We start from the raw sequence: 21,000 nt of genomic DNA on the forward strand, positions 1-21,000 counted from the left end.
TCTTGTAATTGTTTCCACTATAGAACATCCATTCTAACAGATCAAATATATATTCAAGTACTTTAATTATCTTCTCTTGTTTTCTTCATCTGCCTGTGCTCGCTATTGAGTTGGCCGAACATCTGACTAACTGCGACAGCCTTTAGGTCCGGCTCTCTCTTTTGTCTTGGTGCTTAATGAAAGTTGCAACTGTGATCCTGCCAGGCAGGAATGTTGAGAGGTGCTCTGCTCAGCACTGACCCTGTCTGTCACTCTGCCACTCTCAGGCTCACAGACTGCAGGTAGGGTTTGTGTGTGGCTGTGTGGGTGGATGGAGATAGACTTATCTCTGGCCTGAACAGATGCCAAGTGTTTAATTAAACTCTGTGTCGTTCCAATCCCAGCATGCTGTGGTTAAGCCAGGCCCGGGCTCAGGACTCTGTTCTGGGGGGTGGGGGGCGGAGAGGTGACCCAGCTGCCACGGGGGGCTCCGCTGTCCTGCTAGGTGTTAGAGTGCTCCAGGATAAGCCCCCCACTCACAAAGGACCCGGCTAGCCATTGATGGATCCTGCGTACACTCATTAAACCTGGACTGGACCTGTCACCACCACTCCTGGGACTGTTGTCAGGCAGGAGGGTAGAGTGACATCAAGGTCTGGCTTAAAATGTTTATAAGAGAGAAAACTCTTGTTAAAGTGAGTTCAGTTTCATGGTCTATTTTTGACACATATCAGCAGGTGCATTTGATGTTGGTACCCACTGATATATAACTATTTCGATATTGTTTCAGAAAGTTAAATAAAATCAAGTAGGATGGAGGAATGAAGAGAAAGATGAAAATCAACATGATTAAGTTAGAGGGATAGAGGAAATAGGGATGTAGTAGAAAGAGAGGGCACTAGAGAGACAGACAGTCCATGTCAGTGAATCCAAGCCATGTTTTCCTGGCCGCTCTCTGCAGGGGAGATTACTCGGCCTTACTCCAGCCAGGCAAACTCTGTCCCCAGAGAGCTCAGTACTGACTACTGACCAAGCATGGAGATCCTGCAGCACACTTCCAGCTAACTTCTATCAGAGCAGAGAGCTGATCGGCTGGACCAGTATGCTGGGAGGGGATCCTGTGGAGGAGTGACAGGCAGCAGTTCTCAGGCTGGACGTTGTGTGACACAGTGGGTCCCTTCACCGCCATGGAGTTTGGGAGATTTCATTCAAAGTACCAAAAACCTTTGCTGCTCATCATGATGACGTTCAAACTGGGTAGGACTCACTGTCTCGGTGTATCAATATAGGTTATAAAGGGAACAGAAAACCTGTGTGTGCACTTGCATGTGTGAGTATTGATGTGGAAAGTAGTAATGTGAAAATGTGTGTACACTGTGTGTGTGTGTGCGTGTGCGTGTGCGTGTGTAGGGGTGATGTGGACAGAGCTGTAATAGGGCATTAGCAAGGCGGGAGGTTGTTACAGGAGGACAAGCGGTAGTAGCCAGCTGGCAGACAGGTTGTTGTAGTTGGTGATAATCTGAACATCTCTGAGTGCAGTATCCCTTCAATAAGTTATTTATTATTTAATGATACGGCTGGTCCTATTTAGAAATGAATTTTAAAGAACCAAGAGAGACCTGCCCGAAGTAGGCACCAATCAAACATTTGTTTCATATCATACATTAAAAAAACAATGGAAACGTATGATATGTCACTGTAATTGATATGTCTTACTATGTAAGACAAAAATATAATTGGCTTGAGCACTTATCATGAAGTCATTCATAGATCATAATGATCTATCATAGTGAGATAAATGGCTTGTGATATTATTCCCTGATAACCTATGATAGGAACAGTTAAAACTTGTAAAGAGAAGGAAACAGTGGGGAATGTGGGGTGTGGTGTCATGGGGTACAGTATGTTTGTGTGGGGGACATTTTGAACCCCACCTAATGATGCGTTGACCCATTTTTCCCGCGGCCCTGTGGGAAGTGTCTGAACTTCGTTAAATTGGAAAGACTGACAGGACGGGGTGGCTAGGGCGGATCACACGCAGAGGCCATTGTTTCCCATCACCATGGTGACGGGCTAAGAGTCTGGCCGTAACAGCTTTTTGTCTTAACTTTGAACGGAGGGCCAAGTGTTCTGAGCACTGTGGAAACGAACACAGTACTTTTAGATTGCATGGCTGATGGAAAAATCAACTGCAATATTGGATCAACCATTGTTGATAGAAAAGACTGGATATACTATACTATCAATAATGATACGTTAAATCCACATGAAACACAGGCATTTACATCTCTGACTAACATCACAGGATAACTATGACTAAACGTGTCAGAATGTGTGCTTTTTAAAGCCAAGTGAGTCACTGCAGTTTAGCCTTTGAGTATGAATACAATTTTGGACAAAGCACAACACTGGCATGGTATGACTGACAGTCCCCTGTGGAGATAAAATATAATTCCTCTGACTAAAACTGGATCATCCTTTCACCTTTATTTAACTAGGCAAGTCAGTTAAGAACAAATTCTTATTTCCAATGATGGCCTAGGAACAGTGGCTTAACCACCTTGTTCAGGGGTAGAATGACAGATTTGTACCTTGTCAGCTCAGGGATTCAAACTTGCAACCTTTTGGTTATTAGTCTAACGCTCTAACCACTAGGCTACCCTGCTGCCCCACATGAGTCACGACATGCCACCACGGGTCCATAATACCCCAAAGTGTGGGTCTCAACTGACATTTGACTTGGAGTATATGTAAAGATCATGTTTGGGTAACTTTAGTTTTGGTAACTGTTAACATAGGGCAGAGGAAACAAATAATCTTTATTTGGACAAACATTAAGCATAACAACTATTAATCATCTCTTATCTACCTTGCTACTTTCTTCCACACTGTTAGAGGGATGCTCTGACATACTGTTTCATGGCACAGGAGGCAGCAGTGACATCAGCACAGTGGAATGTTTCAGGGATGAATGGTCTGGCTGCAGCAGGATAGACCAGTCAGAGACCCCCACTGTCTCAGCCAATCACCACACTGCTACCTAATCTGATATGGGGTTCAGGTAGTACCAGCTGTTAGCGTACACAGTGCATTATAGTGGGTATACAGCACAGTGCATATAAACAGTGTAGGTAGGTACCATGTCTGGACAGAAGTGTCTCTAGGTCTTGGAAATCACAATACTGTATAAATCCTATCTATTATGATGGTCTGGAGGATGAGAGTGTTTACATGTATCCATATTTATCACTAATACACTGCTCAAAAAAATAAAGGGAACACTTAAACAACACAATGTAACTCCAAGTCAATCACACTTCTGTGAAATCCAACTGTCCACTTAGGAAGCAGCACTGATTGACAATAAATTTCACATGCTGTTGTGCAAATGGAATAGACAAAAGGTGGAAATTATAGGCAATTAGCAAGACACCCCCAAAAAAGGAGTGATTCTGCAGGTGGTGACCACAGACCACTTCTCAGTTCCTATGCTTCCTGGCTGATGTTTTGGTCACTTTTGAATGCTGGCGGTGCTCTCACTCTAGTGGTAGCATGAGACGGAGTCTACAACCCACACAAGTGGCTCAGGTAGTGCAGTTCATCCAGGATGGCACATCAATGCGAGCTGTGGCAAAAAGGTTTGCTGTGTCTGTCAGCGTAGTGTCCAGAGCATGGAGGCGCTACCAGGAGACAGGCCAGTACATCAGGAGACGTGGAGGAGGCCGTAGGAGGGCAACAACCCAGCAGCAGGACCGCTACCTCCGCCTTTGTGCAAGGAGGTGCACTGCCAGCGCCATGCAAAATGACCTCCAGCAGGCCACAAATGTGCATGTGTCTGCTCAAACGGTCAGAAACAGACTCCATGAGGGTGGTATGAGGGCCCGACGTCCACAGGTGGGGGTTGTGCTTACAGCCCAACACCGTGCAGGACGTTTGGCATTTGCCAGAGAACACCAAGATTGGCAAATTCGCCACTGGCGCCCTGTGCTCTTTACAGATGAAAGCAGGTTCACACTGAGCACATGAGCACATGTGACCGACGTGACAGAGTCTGGAGACGCCGTGGAGAACGTTCTGCTGCCTGCAACATCCTCCAGCATGACCGGTTTGGCGATGGGTCAGTCATGGTGTGGGGTGGCATTTCTTTGTGGGGCCACACAGCCCTTCATGTGCTCGCCAGAGGTAGCCTGACTGCCAATAGGTACCGAGATGAGATTCTCACACCCCTTGTGAGACCATATGCTGACACATGCACATTTGTGGCCTGCTGGAGGTCATTTTTCAGGGCTCTGGCAGTGCACCTCCTTGCACAAAGGCGGAGGTAGCGGTCCTGCTGCTGGGTTGTTGCCCTCCTACAGCCTCCTCCACGTCTCCTTATGTACTGGCCTGTCTCCTGGTAGCGCCTCCATGCTCTGGACACTACGCTAACAGACAGCAAACCTTTTTGCCACAGCTCGCATTGATGTGCCATCCTGGATGAACTGCACTACCTGAGCCACTTGTGTGGGTTGTAGACTCTGTCTCATGCTACCACTAGAGTGAGAGCACCGCCAGCATTCAAAAGTGACCAAAACATCAGCCAGGAAGCATAGGAACTGAGAAGTGGTCTGTGGTCACCACCTGCAGAATCACTCCTTTTTTGGGGGTGTCTTGCTAATTGCCTATAATTTCCACCTTTTGTCTATTCCATTTGCACAACAGCATGTGAAATTTATTGTCAATCAGTGTTGCTTCCTAAGTGGACAGTTTGATTTCACAGAAGTGTGATTGACTTGGAGTTACATTGTGTTGTTTAAGTGTTCCCTTTATTTTTTTGAGCAGTGTATAAAGGGAACAGAAAACCTGGTCCTTTACACCATGAGTTAAGGGAAGCTTGTGGGTTGATGGGTTGACAGTAGGAGGAAACTGAAGAAACTGCGGGTTGCAACGGATGTTCCAGTGTATCTGGGGGTGTCAGGGGATTAGTGAAGAACATATATGGTGTTTGGAACATTCACTAGATATCATAGCAGGGGAAGAAGACTGTGGCTCACAACAAGTGGATTGTGACACACAGCAACCAGTACTGTAGATCTATTGAGTGGAAATGAATGATCAGTGGTCACTAACACTTGTCATGGAGAGCAACAGCCAGAGTGTGCTGGCTTTTGCCAATAATCAGACACCTGATTCAACGAATCTAGGTATGATCAGTTGATTCATTTAATCAAGTGCTGAACTGGATCAAAAGCCTGCCCACCCTACATCTCCCGAGCACTATGGATGGTCACATTATATTAGGGAAACAGGTGTGAGGTGGAGGTTTTAGGGGTGTGACAGGAGGGTTATAGAGGTGTTAAAGGGCCGGGGGCATGGCAGTAATAGGTACAGTAGGTGCTACAGTGGATTGAAGGACAATGTAACCTTCCCTTTAAGATAAGCTGTGAGTGAGTGAAGTAAGGGAACACCACACAGGTAAACATATAGTAACAATCCCTGCTAACACTCTTTGTTAAATACAGTATAAACTATACTAGTATATTGAATAACTCAGAAGCTATATATCTGTGTTCATTAAGTCGAGCTTTAGCAATCTAATCAAATCAGGATTTAAGACAACATACACATTCCATAAACGTAATAGGAACATGTACTCAAGTATGAAAGCATTCCACAGTTTTATCCCCCTCATATTCAAATATTTTAGCACTGTACGCTTATTATTTCTACTTATGACAAAAGGAATATTCCATACATTTATTCAACAATTATAGCAGAAAATCTAACCAGCGTCAAATAGTCTGTGATTATTAAACTACCTGTTGCGGTGTGTATTAAGATGACCCATGGGGTCAAGTTCAGGTTAGATTAGTAGTTTTCGGGGCGAAGGGAACTTTCATTGATGAAGCCTCAGGTGACAACTGCTCACACAGTGAGTGTGCAATACGTTTACTCCTAACACCATCTGCTGTGTTCACGTTAAGTCCAGACTAGAGAGAGAGGGAAGTGTTTTTTAAAAACTTTTCATTAAGAAAGTGCTCTGTAAGTGCCTCAAAAGCAGAGACAAAGGGAGAGGTCAAAGGTATCTGGTGTATTGGCCTATTAATGACCTCATAGGAAATACTTGGTAATCTCACCGGTAATACTTCACCAGGGTAATGGACTGGTAATACTTCACCAGGGTAATGGACTGGTAATACACTACCAGGGTAATGGACTGGTAATACTTCACCAGGGTAATGGACTGGTAAGACACTACCAGGGTAATGGACTGGTAATACCTCACCAGGGTAATGGACTGGTAATTCACTACCAGGGTAATGGACTGGTAATACTTCACCAGGGTAATGGACTGTTAATACACTACCAGGGTAATGGACTGGTAATACTTCACCAGGGTAATGGACTGGTAATACACTACCAGGGTAATGGACTGGTAATACACTACCAGGGTAATGGACTGGTAATACTTCACCAGGGTAATGGACTGGTAATACACTACCAGGGTAATGGACTGGTAATACTTCACCAGGGTAATGGACTGGTAATACTTCACCAGGGTAATGGACTGGTAATACTTCACCAGGGTAATGGACTGGTAATACACTACCAGGGTAATGGACTGGTAATACATTACCAGGGTAATGGACTGGTAATACATTACCAGGGTAATGGACTGGTAATACTTCACCAGGGTAATGGACTGGTAATACACTACCAGGGTAATGGACTGGTAATACTTCACCAGGGTAATGGACTGGTAATAATTCACCAGGGTAATGGATTGGTAATACACTACCAGGGTAATGGACTGGTAATACACTACCAGGGTAATGGACTGGTAATACACTACCAGGGTAATGGACTGGTAATACACTACCAGTGTAATGGACTGGTAATACATTACCAGGGTAATGGACTGGTAATACACTACCAGGGTAATGGACTGGTAATACTTCACCAGGGTAATGGACTGGTAATACATTACCAGGGTAATGGACTGGTAATACATTACCAGGGTAATGGACTGGTAATACTTCACCAGCGATTATCTAACCACAGTTTCATGAAGTTTGAGGTTGCTTACATATTTTGAGCTTTCTCATTCATGATAAATACTGAGTTTATTTTCTTTCTTGCCTACAGGTATACTGTGCACAGCAACAGCAGACAAGTGTCTGTCGTCCCCGTGTCAGAATGGCGGTACGTGTCTCGACCAAATGGGCAACTACACGTGTCTCTGCCCCAGATGGCCCGTCCACTATATGGGCAAGGACTGTAGGGAGCTGTATGACCCCTGTGTCCAAGATGCGCCATGCGCCAACTGTACCAGCACACTGGGCACAGGGGTCTACACCTGCCACTGCCCCGACAACTTCGCAGGGACCAACTGCACACTCAACATCAACATCAAGTGTGAGAGCAACCCATGTAGGGGTGTCAGGTCCCATTGTGTGGACAGGATGGATAGCTACACCTGCCACTGTCCCCCTGGCTATGGAGGAGATCACTGCCAGGCGAGGGACTGCTCTGAGGAGCCGTGCCACAATGGTGCCACCTGTGTTGACACATCGGATGGGCACCAGTGCCAGTGCGTCCCAGGCTTCCAGGGGAGGGACTGTGATGAGAACGTGGATGACTGTAAGTCACTCCCCTGTCAGAACGGAGCCATCTGTAAAGATGACGTCAACGGATACCAGTGCTTTTGTGTGCCTGGTTTCCAAGGCTACCACTGCGACCTGGACATTAACGAGTGTGTGTCGCGGCCGTGCGAGAACAATGGGACCTGTGTCAATGAGGTGGACCGCTATGAGTGCAACTGTCTGCTAGGGTTCAAAGGTGAGACAGCCTCTCTGTTTGGGTCAGTGCAATGTATCCTGCTGTCTTTAGAGTGTGAGGGAATTACCCTCTCTCTTTAACTCAGTGTCTTTAGTTCAGAGTTCACTACTTTGCCAACCTCATATAGAAACTACAAAGTTTTAATACACCATGTTCAATGTTTCTCTCTAAGCTCTATAGTTGTTCTCATAGTGAAACCCATCATATCTGGGGTGGCAGGGGAGCCTAGTGGTTAGAGCATTGGACTAGTAACCGAAAGGTTGCAGGTTTGAATCCCCGAGCTGACAAGGTACAAATCTGTCATTTTGCCCCTGAACAAGGCAGTTAACCCACTGTTCCTAGGCCGTCATTGAAAATAAGAATTTGGTCTCAACTGACTTGCCTACTTAAATAAAGGTAAAATAAATATATGAAGCTGTGTCTGTGTTGTGTGACAGGGGTGAACTGTGAAGTGGAGATTGACGAGTGTGAGGAGCAGCCCTGCCAGCATGGAGCCACCTGCCATGACCGTGTGGGCCTGTACACCTGTGAGTGTGTGTCTGGGTACGAGGGCCGTGACTGTGAGCTGGACATTGATGAGTGTGCCAGCGGGCTGTGTCTCAACGATGGCAACTGTACAGACCTGGTGAACAGGTAAGGTGTCTCCAACTCTCTCTCCTCTCATTGGCTGAATCAGCTGCTTAACCCCAATGTGTCGGTGAGCAGTATGTCAGCTGAGGGATTCCTTCCCGACAGTAAAGTTTAACAGGGCGAGGATAAGGATTACACTGCTTATTCGCATGGTAATTAATCATGAGGTTGGGAAGTGGGGAAAACCTGATAGAGAACGTCATCAGACCTGGGTGGTGTATCTTGTTAATATATTAGATTGAACCAATTACATTTGTTAACCAAAGAATACCACATAGGTGGTCTAAGCTTCTTTGAATCCGGCCCACTGCTAGTTCACCACCCCCTCTCCATTTCCTCTCTACCTCTGTCCTATCCAATAAAACTAAAAACATCAAGAGTGGGACTGCCCCACAACAACAAAAAATGTGTGAAGGTGAAATACCCCTTTCCTTAAGAAAAAATGCAGAAATGATTCGATGTTAGAAACCTCACAGTTAAGACTGTTTAACGTTTCTACTGGCTGCACTGAGGTCCCAGTGCGTTTTCATGCTTCAAAGATGTCCCAGTCTCACTGAAATAAGCAGGATATAAGGAGCCTCTCTAAGTCTCCTCCTCCTCACTCAGCTATGAGTGTGACTGCAACGGGACAGGCTTCACAGGAGAGCAATGTGAGGTGGACATCCCAGAGTGTGCTTCGGACCCCTGCCAGAATGGAGCCACCTGCCTAGAGGGGGTCAACCAATACGACTGTATCTGCTGGACAGGTACACACACACACACACACACACACACACACACTTCTCACCAAATGAGGGAGTAACAGTCAGCTGTCTGTCATATTTGCCAAGCCTTCTCTGCACCACAGGAAGTATTACACATGCAGCAGAGGAGGCTGGTGGGAGGAGCTATAGGAGGACGGGCTTACTGTAAAGACTGGAATGGAATTAATGAAGTGGTGTCAAACACAACAAACAAAATATAGAAACCCCATGTTTGACCCTGTTCCATTCATTCAATTTCAGCCATTGCAATGAGCCCGCCCTCTTATAGCTCATCCCACCAGCCTCCTCTGACACGCAGTGATTGTTGTACAAGCATATTTGATCTGCTGTCTGACGTAAAAACAGAGAGAGAGTGAGAACATCCTAGGTGTCAGGAGTATGTTGAAAAGAAAAGCTACAGGTGCTTCCATGTAGCCTTTTACAGGCAGGCAAAACCCTTTTCTTGGTAAGATTTGGTTTGTGGAGTTTCCCAGACGTAAATCACAGAGATAAAGGATCAAAGGTATGATACAAGCCTGTGGTTTAGAGGCAAAGAAGGGGGAGTGGTTTGAGACATAGTGAGAGACCTATTGAGAGACCTGTATAGTGTAGTACTGACCGTGGTGTTACACCACAATGCCATCTAGTGTAGGACTGGTGCAGCTGCAGGGCCATGAACAATAGGAAAAACAAAGATGATCCTCAATACAGAGGATGGAGAGCACATTATATACACTACCGTTCAAAACATTTGGGGTCACTTAGAAATGTCCTTGTTTTTGAAAGAAAAGCACATTTTTTTGTCCATTAAAATAAGATCAAATTGATCAGAAATAAAGTGTAGACATTGTTAATGTTGTAAATGACTATTGTAGCTGGAAACGTCAGATTTTTTTATGGAATATCAACATAGGCGTACAGAGGCCCATTATCAGCAACCATCACGTTGTGTTAGCTAATCCAAGTTCATCATTTTAAAAGGCAAATTTATCATTAGAAAACCCTTTTGCAATTATGTTAGCACAGCTGAAAACTGTTGTCCTGATTAAAGAAGCAATTAAACTGGCCTTCTTTTGACTAGTTGAGTATCTGGAGCATCAGCATTTGTGGGTTCGATTACAGGCTCAAAATGGCTAGAAACAAATAACTCCCCCCCCCTTCTTTTATAATAATGGTGTGTGTGTTGCAGCTTATGAGGTGAAGAACTGTTTAAAATAATGGTGTGTGTGTTGCAGGTTATGAAGGGAAGAACTGTTTAAAATAATGGTGTGTGTGTTGCAGGTTATGAAGGGAAGAACTGTTTAAAATAATGGTGTGTGTGTTGCAGGTTATGAAGGGAAGAACTGTCAGGTGGATATTGATGAGTGTGAGCTGCAGCCCTGTGAGAATAGAGGAGAGTGTTTTCAGCGCTCAGAGCTGCTGCACTACGGGGTGCTGTCTGGACTGGATGACAGGGAGTTCAACTATGAGGAAGCAGCTGGGTTCCTCTGCCACTGCCAGCCTGGGTTTGCTGGTAAGGCAAAACACTGAAATTCATAGTTGGTGACCTCCCACCCCCCTTTAAGTACAGGATCTGATTGAATAGGAATCCTCTGACATTGCAGTCGATGTTAATTTGACTTGAGGGTAAATAATTGAGTAAGTACGTAATGTGTCCTGTCTCTTGCAGGTGAGAGCTGTGAAGAGAATATAGACGAGTGTGAGTCTGCTCCATGTCAGAACGGAGGGAGCTGTGAGGACCTGGTCAACTCATACCAGTGTGACTGTCCACCTGGGTTTACAGGTAAGACTGTCTGTCTATTTCACTGTGTTATATAACACAGCTCTTTATGTGCAAAAAACCCTGACCTGCTCTTAATATACTGTATATCAGAAGATACAATAGAGAAAATAAATAAATCCCATGCAGTGATATACAGTATATCTCTTTGGATTCACTTGCCTTGCAATGAGCAGAACAATAATAGGTTAATCCTGCCCCTGCTGATCATTCCTGCTTGTACTGGTCTGCTTGGACATTAGACATCAGTCAAAACAGAGATAAGGAAAAGCAAAGGAAAAGTAAAGGTGGGCTGGAAAACCACCCATGAATAACTCTGAATAACAGAGTTATTAACTATGAATAACAGAGTTATTAACTATGAATAACAACTGAAAATGAACGCTGCTGCTACTCTCTGTTTATCAGATATGCATAGTCACTTTAACTATACATTCATGTATATACTACCTCAATTGGGCCGACCAACCATTGCTCTCGCACAGTGGCTAGCTATCTGCATTGTGTCCCGCCACCCGCCACCCACCACCCGCCAACCCCTCTTTTACACTACTGCTACTCTCTGTTCATCATATATGCATAGTCACTTTAACCATATCTACATGTACACACTACCTCAATCAGCCTGACTAACCGGTGTCTGTATGTAGCCTCGCTACTTTTATAGCCTCGCTACTGTATATAGCCTGTCTTGTTACTTTTGTTTTATTTCTTTACCTACCTATTGTTCACCTACTACCTTTTTTGCACTATTGGTTAGAGCCTGTAAGTAAGCATTTCACTGTAAGGTCTACACCTGTTGTATTCAGCGCACGTGACAAATAAACTTTGATTTGATTTGATTTGAGAGTCTATCTCCAGTCCTTTGGGTGAGTCTCCGTGTACAGCGGCTTTGACAGAGAGGGTAGGTGTCCATACGGAGGGGCATAGCAGTAGAAGAACAACAAAGACCATAAAACCTGGTGCCATATGTCGGTAGTCCTGGCTGGGTATTTAACAGGGGTCTTTCCTCTAGTTTACCAGGGGGAGAGAGAGATTACCACAAAGCTGCTTAAGCCCTATGGACCACTAATTAATAAAAGCAAGCTTGAAAGACCCTCTCATCACAAAAACAAAACCTGTTATCAATTAAAACATAATGTATTGCGATACTCCTAGTCCTAAGCTATTTGCACAGTAAGTATACTGTAACCAGGCACCCGTCAAAATAGAGGGGAATAACACATAGGTGCACAACAAGATCATATGACTACATATTCTCTGTGAGTTCTCTTTGCACGTACAGATAGAGCACTCAGAAACTGGTTAAAAATGGAGCCCCCTCTCAACCCAGCCACCTTTGACTCCCCTTTTCAACCTATGTCATACTGAGGTTAGTCCAGTATAGTCCAGCTCAGTACAGCCCCTCTGCTCAGAAGCCCATCTCCTGTGATTAGAATGCCGTCTGCCACTAGCCGGCATCCATAACATCGATCAGGAGTGACTGTAGCCCAACATTCCTGTTGTCAGCAGTGACAGGAGCCAGCTGGGTGGTAGGCTTAGAGCCCTGGCTGGGCCTGGCTGCCGAGGGGAGGCTGTATGCAGGCATGAGGGAGGGAGGGAGGGAGAGAAGTAGGGTGGGCTGGGCTCGAGTAATCACTATTGCCTGCCTGGTACAAGTGTATGGACTGTGTGTACGTGTGTGTGTGTGCATGTGTGAGAGAGAGGGTGCACAAGTTTGATCTCATCTGTGGGACCTGTTTGGCTATATGTGTGTGTTTACGGCTCTGGGAGAATGAGGGAGCTACTACTACTTCTGTTGCTAGCTGCATGGCGTGAGCCATGGGGACTGACAGGTAACACTTAAAACTTACTGTGGAGAGAAGAGCTGCTAGGACAGGCTGTGTGTTTATGTGGGGGAGGTAGAGGGCTGGAGGAGGGCAGAAGGAGATTGTTCTTGTTTTTAACTTGTGGAGAGAGGAGTTTTAGAGGATTTTGCTGATGTGTAAACTTTCATTGCTTACTGAGCATATTGTAGTCCCAGTGATTTACTATACACCGTGAATAATCAAGGAACATACTTCAAAGCATTTGTTTTCTTAATACAATTTGACTGTGACACAGAGAGAAGTAGTAACTGGGCTCACATCCGTACCGATATTTTAACTTTCATCCGTCATTTCCTCATTAGTAAAAGGCATAGTCTATTCAAGTGCTTCCTGGAGAGCCGCATGCTTGCCAGTATACTTCTATATCTGATTAACTCATTTGATTTGGTTAGGGAGACTCTGATTAACTCATTGGTTTGGTTAGGGAGACTCCGATTAACTTATTTGGTTTGGTTAGGGAGACTCTGATTAACTCATTGGGTTTGGTTAGGGAGACTCTGATTAACTCATTGGGTTTGGTTAGGGAGACTGATTAACTCATTGGTTCGGTTAGGGAGATTCTGATTAACACATTGGTTCGGTTAGGGAGACTCTGATTAACTCATTGGGTTTGGTTAGGGAGACTCTGATTAACGCATTGGTTTGGTTAGGGAGACTCTGATTAACTCATTGGTTTGGTTAGGGAGACTCTGATTAACTCATTGGTTTGGTTAGGGAGACTCTGATTAACTTATGGGTTTGGTTAGGGAGACTGATTAACTCATTGGTTTGGTTAGGGAGACTGATGAACTCATCGGTTTGGTTAGGGAGACTCTGATTAACTCATTGGTTCGGTTAGGGAGACTCTGATGAACTCATTGGTTTGGTTAGGGAGACTCTGATGAACTCATTGGTTTGGTTAGGGAGATTCTGATGAACTCATTGGTTTGGTTAGGGAAACTCTGATGAACTCATTGGTTTGGTTAGGGAGACTGATTAACTCATTGGTTTGGTTAGGGAGACTCTGATGAACTCATTGGTTTGGTTAGGGAGACTCTGATTAACTCATTGGTTCGGTTAGGGAGACTCTGATGAACTCATTGGTTTGGTTAGGGAGACTCTGATGAACTCATTGGTTTGGTTAGGGAGATTCTGATGAACTCATTGGTTTGGTTAGGGAAACTCTGATGAACTCATTGGTTTGGTTAGGGAGACTCTGATGAACTCATTGGTTTGGTTAGGGAGATTCTGATGAACTCATTGGTTTGGTTAGGGAGACCCGTAGGCTCCTGTTGAATCTCACTGTGTGGCTGGGGGACAGTTCTGTGTGGCAGAGAAAGACATGACCATACCCCTAAGCCAGATACATGTCGAACATAAAAAACTAATGGTGTGTTATGTTGTCATTCCAGGTGTGCACTGCGAGGTAGACATTAACGAGTGTGAGAGCGGGCCCTGTCAGAACAGCGGGTCCTGCAAGGACGCTGCCAACGCCTACACCTGCAACTGTGTGAAGACGGATCCAGGGGAGGAGCCATGGGGTGGCCATAACTGTGACGTCCGTCTGATTGGCTGCAGGGAACACCTGTGTGAGAACGGAGCCACGTGTGTGCCCATCCTAAGCCAAGAAGAGCACAGTGGTGACGATGGGGATGAACAAGAGCATGGCCACACCTGCCTCTGTCCCCCTGGCTTCACTGGGAACCACTGCAGCATTCCCACCACCTTCTCCTTTAACACAGAGGGGTATGTCCTCATCCAGCTCCCTCCTACAGCTAACAGGACCAGTAGAGGGATTGACCCCCAGCACCACCACCACCACTATGGGATCCACGTCCAGCTGCGCTTCAGGACCACCCTGGCTGAAATGCTGCTGTTCTACAGAGGGGCTGAGCACTACTTTGTGTCCCTGGAGATTGTGGGGGGCCATATCCATGCTAGAGCTGGATCAGGGAAGGAGCTACAGGCCACCTACCATCTCCCTGTCAATGACGGAGACTGGCATGAGGCCAAAGTGACCATGGATGAGAAGCTGGTGCTGATGGTGAAAGGACCAGGCTGTGACAATGACGGGGGATGCACAGTGGAGGACGAAGGACACAACCAATTGATCTTCTTCCAACCTGGATCATTCCCCCAGGTCTATGTGGGTGGGGCCCCCCAGAAGTATCTGGACAACACAGAGAGTAGGAAGGGTTTTATTGGCTGCATGGAGGATCTACAAGTTGACCACCAGCTGCTACTGCCTCAGGATATCTCTCCAGAGCACATCCAAGACATGGAGCTGGGCTGCAACAAGACCGACTGGTGTCATCCTGACCCCTGCCATCATCGTGGGCATTGTATTGACCTGTGGACTAGCTTCAGCTGTGAGTGTGATCGACCCTATCACGGCTCCTTGTGTGAAGAAGGTAAGAACTGTTATACATTTTAAAACATGACTTTTACACGTTTTACAACATTTTACACGTTTTCAAATATTGCTTTTCAAATTATGTCAACTGCAGACACCAGGCGCTGACAATGTATTGTCATTTAAAGGGGGTTACGTGTGTCTCCTCAACTTACAGCCTGTTCCCTTCAACTGCACAGGTTTGTACAGGTTTTGTTGTTCACACTGAAAGTATTGCTTTTTGTTGCTTGCCTCAGAATACCCCTCATGGACATTCAGCAATGAAGACACTGTGAGCTATGCTGCCTTCAACATCAACCAAACGGACGGAGAGAACTTCAACATCTCCTTCTTCCTGCGCTCTCTGAAGCCTAGCGGACTGCTCCTCCAGCTGCGGAGAGGGAGGAGGGCCTACCTCACCCTGTACCTGCGGGAGGGAACCCTGGTCTTCAACAGCCCCCCCACCACCCTGTTCTCTAACGGTACCTACATCACCAGCGGACAGAGGGAGCTGGTCACTGTGGTGGTACGCCAGGGTCAGGTAGGGTTCAGTCAGGGTGGGACACAGTTATCCCTGGGGAAGGTGAGGATGGAGCAGGGGGACGTGGTGTACATGGGGGGTCTGCCACCGGGGGAGTCCACTGCCCCTTGGGGAGGTCACTTCAAAGGCTGCTTGCAGGACATCACTCTGGACCACATGCACCTGTACCGTAACCTCCCAGAGGAGGAGTGTCACACCCACAAAGCGTTCCAGTGCTACTTCCCCAAAAAATCAGAGAACGTGTTGGATGGCTGTGTCAGTGATGAGGCATGCAAGGTAACGTCAATAACACCTTTACGCTTTAGAGATGTTTTGCTGTAACTATAGACCTATGAACTGCTTAAGGAAACTGGTACAAGAGCTGTCTAGATTTCTCAGGTTAGGGTCCTGACAAAGACCTTTCAGTTCACTCTTTGTAACAGACACTAATATCTATGTCCTCCTCAGGCTGGTCCCTGTAAGAATGGAGGAACGTGCACAATCACCTGGAATGATTTTGAGTGCACCTGTCCCATGAACTTCTCTGGCAGGCGATGTGAGACACGCGTGTGGTGTATTAGCGACCCCTGTGTCGTGGGCAGCCAGTGTGTGGATCTAGTTGACGGTTACGAGTGTGAGTGGACTTTTTGGATCGTATACATTATCTCTCTCCCTTTCTCTCTACTACAGTATCTTTCTCGGCACAGACACACGCACAAACAAAATAGCGAACACCTTACCAAAAGGTATGTCACTGTATTCAATATTGAGTTGCCTTATTAATATACTGCTGTTCCACCAGGCCTCACTAGCGCCACCTTTGAGAGCAACGCTCTGCAGTTCACCGCTAATGGCTCGCTGGTTGCCACGGTGACCAGTGTCTCCATGGATATACGTACTCGGGAGGAGAACGGCGTGCTGCTGCGGGCCACTAACGGAGCAGAGGTCTTCTGTCTGGGTTTGCTCAACTCCTCCCTGCTGGTCAAACTACTGAGCGGCAACAGCCTGGAGCTACAGGCCTTCACCAGTGACCTGCCCATCTCAGACGGGGCCTGGCACCACCTCCACCTGGCCATGACAGACCCCCTGCAGCCTGTGTCCCGCTGGCGCCTCACTGTGGACGGGCGCAGGGCTGGCAGCACCATGGGCACAGCCGGGCACCTCAACTTCCTCAACAACACCACCGTGTGGCTGGCAGAGAACTACACAGGCTGTCTGGGAGAGGTGAGGGTGGGAGGAGTCTACCTACCTCTGTTGGACAACCAAGAGGCCCCTCAGGCAGCCCGGTTTGTCAGACAGGGGGGTCAGGAGAACAAGATGGGGTGTGTTGGTGCTGATGTGTGTCAGTACCAGCCCTGCCTCAACCAGGGCACCTGCCAGGACCTCTGGAACCTGTTCAACTGCAGCTGTGTCCCGGGCTGGGAAGGAGAGTTCTGCCAGAGGGACACAGACGAGTGTGCCTCAGGCCCCTGTGCCCACGGCACCTGCACAGACCTCCTGGCAAACTACCAGTGTGAGTGTCACAAAGGATGGGGGGGCAGGGACTGTGAGGAGGAGGTGGATGACTGCCTGGAGCACAGCTGTTTGAACGGAGGCTCCTGCCTAGACGGGACGGGTACCTACCAGTGTGTCTGCCCCCCTGGATACACCGGCCGCCGCTGCCAGTGGGTACCACAAACTATAACCAGGGCATGTTCCTGTTCAAACATCACTGTGTGTGTGTGTCTACGTATTCAGTATGTATAAACGTTGTAATGACTGTATGTTGTGTATCCTACAGATGGAGATTTCCTCCACAGCAGTGTGATGAAGAGACGCAGTGTGACAACGGTGGGGTCTGCATGGATGGGATCTGGGGTACCAACTGCACCTGCAAACCTGGCTACACTGGAGACTGGTGAGATCACTAGCCTATCCAACTCTCCATAGAGTCCCATTTTATTCGACTAAGAAGGGTTAAAAAGCATGCTAAATGGACTATGCTTAACCTGTGTCCGGTAGCCCGGCCCTATAAGTCTACAGTTTAAAAGCTGAGCATGTCAGTGGGACTGTATAAGGCTCCTATTGTATGTACAGAGAGCTGTCGTCCTGCTGGGGTGTCAGTGTCGTGTTGACCCCCCCGGTGTTCTCTCCCAGGTGTGAGGCAGAGATAGATGAGTGTGAGTCCAGACCCTGTCTCAACGGTGCTACCTGCCTGGACCGACTCAGCAGCTTCCAGTGTGTGTGTGTGCCGGGCTTCAGCGGCACACAGTGTGAAATCAATGTAAGGCACCCTATATCTCCACTGATCACACTCAGTAACTGACAGTCTGTGCGTAACGACATACTGTCTGTACATTTGTTACAGTAGACTATGTCGTGATAATATAAGTTGAGTATCAAAAGCTTATACACAGACCAGATTGGATCAAAGAGGCTGATGTATTAAAACAATTTAAGCTGTAGTTTGTCTAATCTGAGTAATAAGGTACTAATAAGTAATAACAAGGTAATAATAAATAATAGTTAAATGTCCTGCTCTCGCCCCTCTGTAGAGACAGGAGCAGAGGCAGCGCATGCCCTGGCTGGTGGTGGCCATCCCTCTGGCCAGCCTGTGTGTGCTGCTGGCTGTGGTGGCCCTGGTGTTCATGGTGCTGACCGCACGCAAGAAGCGCCAGTCGGAGGGCACCTACAGCCCCAGCACCCAGGAGGTGGCAGGGGCACGGCTGGAGATGGGCAGCGTACTCAAAGTGCCCCCCGAGGAGAGGCTCATATGAGCCCCACACACAACAGCAACACACACTACCTTCACTCGGCTACAGGTCGGACACCTAGCCTCCCTGGCTCAGACACACAACCAGACACAGGCGAGGACTGGTCAGACTCACTAAGAGGTGGCCAGGGTGTGAAAGGTCACCAGTGGTGTGGACATGTGCCCTCACAGTGGTGCCACCACCACACTGCTGCTCCTGGGTCATGGGGTTGGGGTGATTAAACCCGGAAGTAATCTCTTTATAGAAAGAGGTGACTTGGTCTGTCTGAGCCGCAGAGAAGGGCAGGATATCAAATCAAAATCAAATCAAATTTATTTATATAGCCCTTCTTAAATCAGCCGATATCTCAAAGTGCTGTACAGAAACCCAGGCTAAAACCCCAAACAGCAAGCAATGCAGGTGTAGAAGCACGGTGGCTAGGAAAAACTCCCTAGAAAGGCCAAAACCTAGGAAGAAACCTAGAGAGGAACCAGGCTATGAGGGGTGGCCAGTCCTCGTCTGGTTGTGCCGGGTGGAGATTATAACAGAACATGGCCAAGATGTTCAAATGTTCATCAATGACCAGCATGGTCAAATAATAATAATCACAGATAGAGGATGAAAGAGCTCTCGTCTCCACAAGACTGGAGCACTGCTGTCGGTTGAGTCTAATCAGCTAGTCCCCTTCCTGGAGTGATGAACCATACTGGACTCCAGTGGCTCTCTATACAATAGCTACCAGTGTACATTCTGTAGCCCACATTGATTAGGTGTGAGTTCACTCTAAAGACCATTTTCATGGTAAAACATGATATTTTTCTCTGGATGTGCAGTTAACAGTTAACAGGCAACACACTATACCAATAATGTTCTTTCCGACTCCCTGTAAATACTGTAATTGTCTTATTTCTAAATCTATGATATGTGTTTTTTGTTCATGTCATTGTCTTGTGCAAATGTATGAGGTGCTCCTAAAACTCGAACTCATAGAAAGTGGTTTGAGACCACTTTAATGCTATCAGCCATCTCAAACTCTGATGCCACAGTACTCAGACAGGATACATTTACCCAAACCTACACTCCTGTCTGTCTCTTAATCTATCCTCACCAGAGCCACAACTTAACCAGCCAAGTGATCCATGGACGTTTTCACTGTCCACCGAAGGTGCTCAAGCTAGATCTTGTGCTCTAGTTCTTTTCTGTAACTATGGATGATGTACGACATGCATATACTGTAACTAAGCTGAATGAAAGTAATTAAGTTTATGCAACCCCATACTAAAGGCAAGTCATTGAAAGATAATTATGAATTGACTTCCACATAACTTTATGAATGCGTTTGGATGTGCCTTCCTTACAGAATGGATGGAACGCTGACAAACCCAACATTCCACTCTTGTACATTCTCCATTGGATATGGTATCTATCTATATGTTGATTTTTGTATGGTCCTATCTACAGTATAGTTGACTGGATGGAACTATGTATTGTCTCAAAGGAAAACTCACTGTGATTATTGTGTTGATGTCTGTGTGGAATGCTGTAGAGCGGTATGACTGACCGACAAATAGACAGAGCAGGTTTCTGTTTGAGCGCTGTCGGTCCTCCCCCTCCCATTCCTGCAGGGCTAGGTGATACAGTACGATCCAGGGAGACATGTACTGACTATACACTGATGTTAGCGCTGTCGGTCCTCCCCCTCCCATTCCTGCAGGGCTAGGTGATACAGTACGATCCAGGGAGAATATGTACTGACTATACACTGATGTTAGTACTGCTTCAGTGTTGGATTATACAGAGTACATTCCAGTGTTGGATTATACAGAGTACATTCCAGTGTTGGATTATACAGAGTACATTCCAGTGTTGGATTATACAGAGTACATTCCAGTGTTGGATTATACAGAGTACATTCCAGGGTTGGGATCAATTATAGTCAATTCACAAAGTGAACATTGCCCAGTGAATTGTCAATTGAAAACTGAATTGACCCCAACCCTGGTACACTCTGGATTCGCATCTACAACAGGGGATAGATTAGACTGATCTGTATTTTAGTTCTGAATAGTATGGTAGGAGTTTACACTGGACGCACCTCTACTCAGGCAGTACCAACTACAGTGTAAAGAATAGCAAGGTATGCTGGGTAGGCTACACTGGTATGTATAGGGAGTATTCTGTGATTATTCTGGAAAATGTGATTGGGTAGCAACACTGTAACATGATGCAATTGTAAATAATGTGATTTATTCAAAACTCTAATCTTTCTATTGGATGTCAACAGTTAAACTGATGCAAAAGAGAATGATAATTAAAACAACACCATGAAATGAATGACTGGACTTACTGTGCATGGTTTTATTTGTAACTAGATAAAATGCGGTAAGAATTGTATCTGACAAATGATAACAAGTCAACACAGTTATCCAATAAGTGCTTGACTGTCTGTTTGTTCAATAGCATTTGCAATTCAGTGTCTTTCACAATGCTTCTGAAGGGATCTCCTCCCACAGTCCTGTAGGAGCGTTCTGTCTGAATATCACAAGGGAAGGAGTTTAT

At 46.3% G+C, this 21,000-nt stretch overlaps 1 protein-coding gene across 1 annotated transcript; it reads left to right on the forward strand.

Moving 5' to 3' along the window:
* Positions 1–1,003: 1,003 nt before the first annotated feature.
* LOC129826114 (protein crumbs homolog 1-like) lies at positions 1,004–20,775 on the forward strand. Its single transcript, XM_055886459.1, has 13 exons — positions 1,004–1,236; positions 7,105–7,797; positions 8,235–8,430; positions 9,034–9,173; positions 10,498–10,683; positions 10,840–10,953; positions 14,210–15,208; positions 15,447–16,006; positions 16,178–16,343; positions 16,512–17,373; positions 17,490–17,606; positions 17,846–17,972; positions 18,244–20,775. The coding sequence occupies exons 1-13, from the start codon at positions 1,167–1,169 to the stop codon at positions 18,463–18,465; spliced, it is 4,452 nt and encodes a 1,483-aa protein (XP_055742434.1). The 5' UTR covers positions 1,004–1,166; the 3' UTR covers positions 18,466–20,775.
* Positions 20,776–21,000: the final 225 nt, after the last annotated feature.

The sequence above is a fragment of the Salvelinus fontinalis genome, chromosome 28 (genome assembly GCF_029448725.1).
Source record: "Salvelinus fontinalis isolate EN_2023a chromosome 28, ASM2944872v1, whole genome shotgun sequence".
In the NCBI taxonomy this organism is placed as follows: domain Eukaryota; kingdom Metazoa; phylum Chordata; class Actinopteri; order Salmoniformes; family Salmonidae; genus Salvelinus; species Salvelinus fontinalis.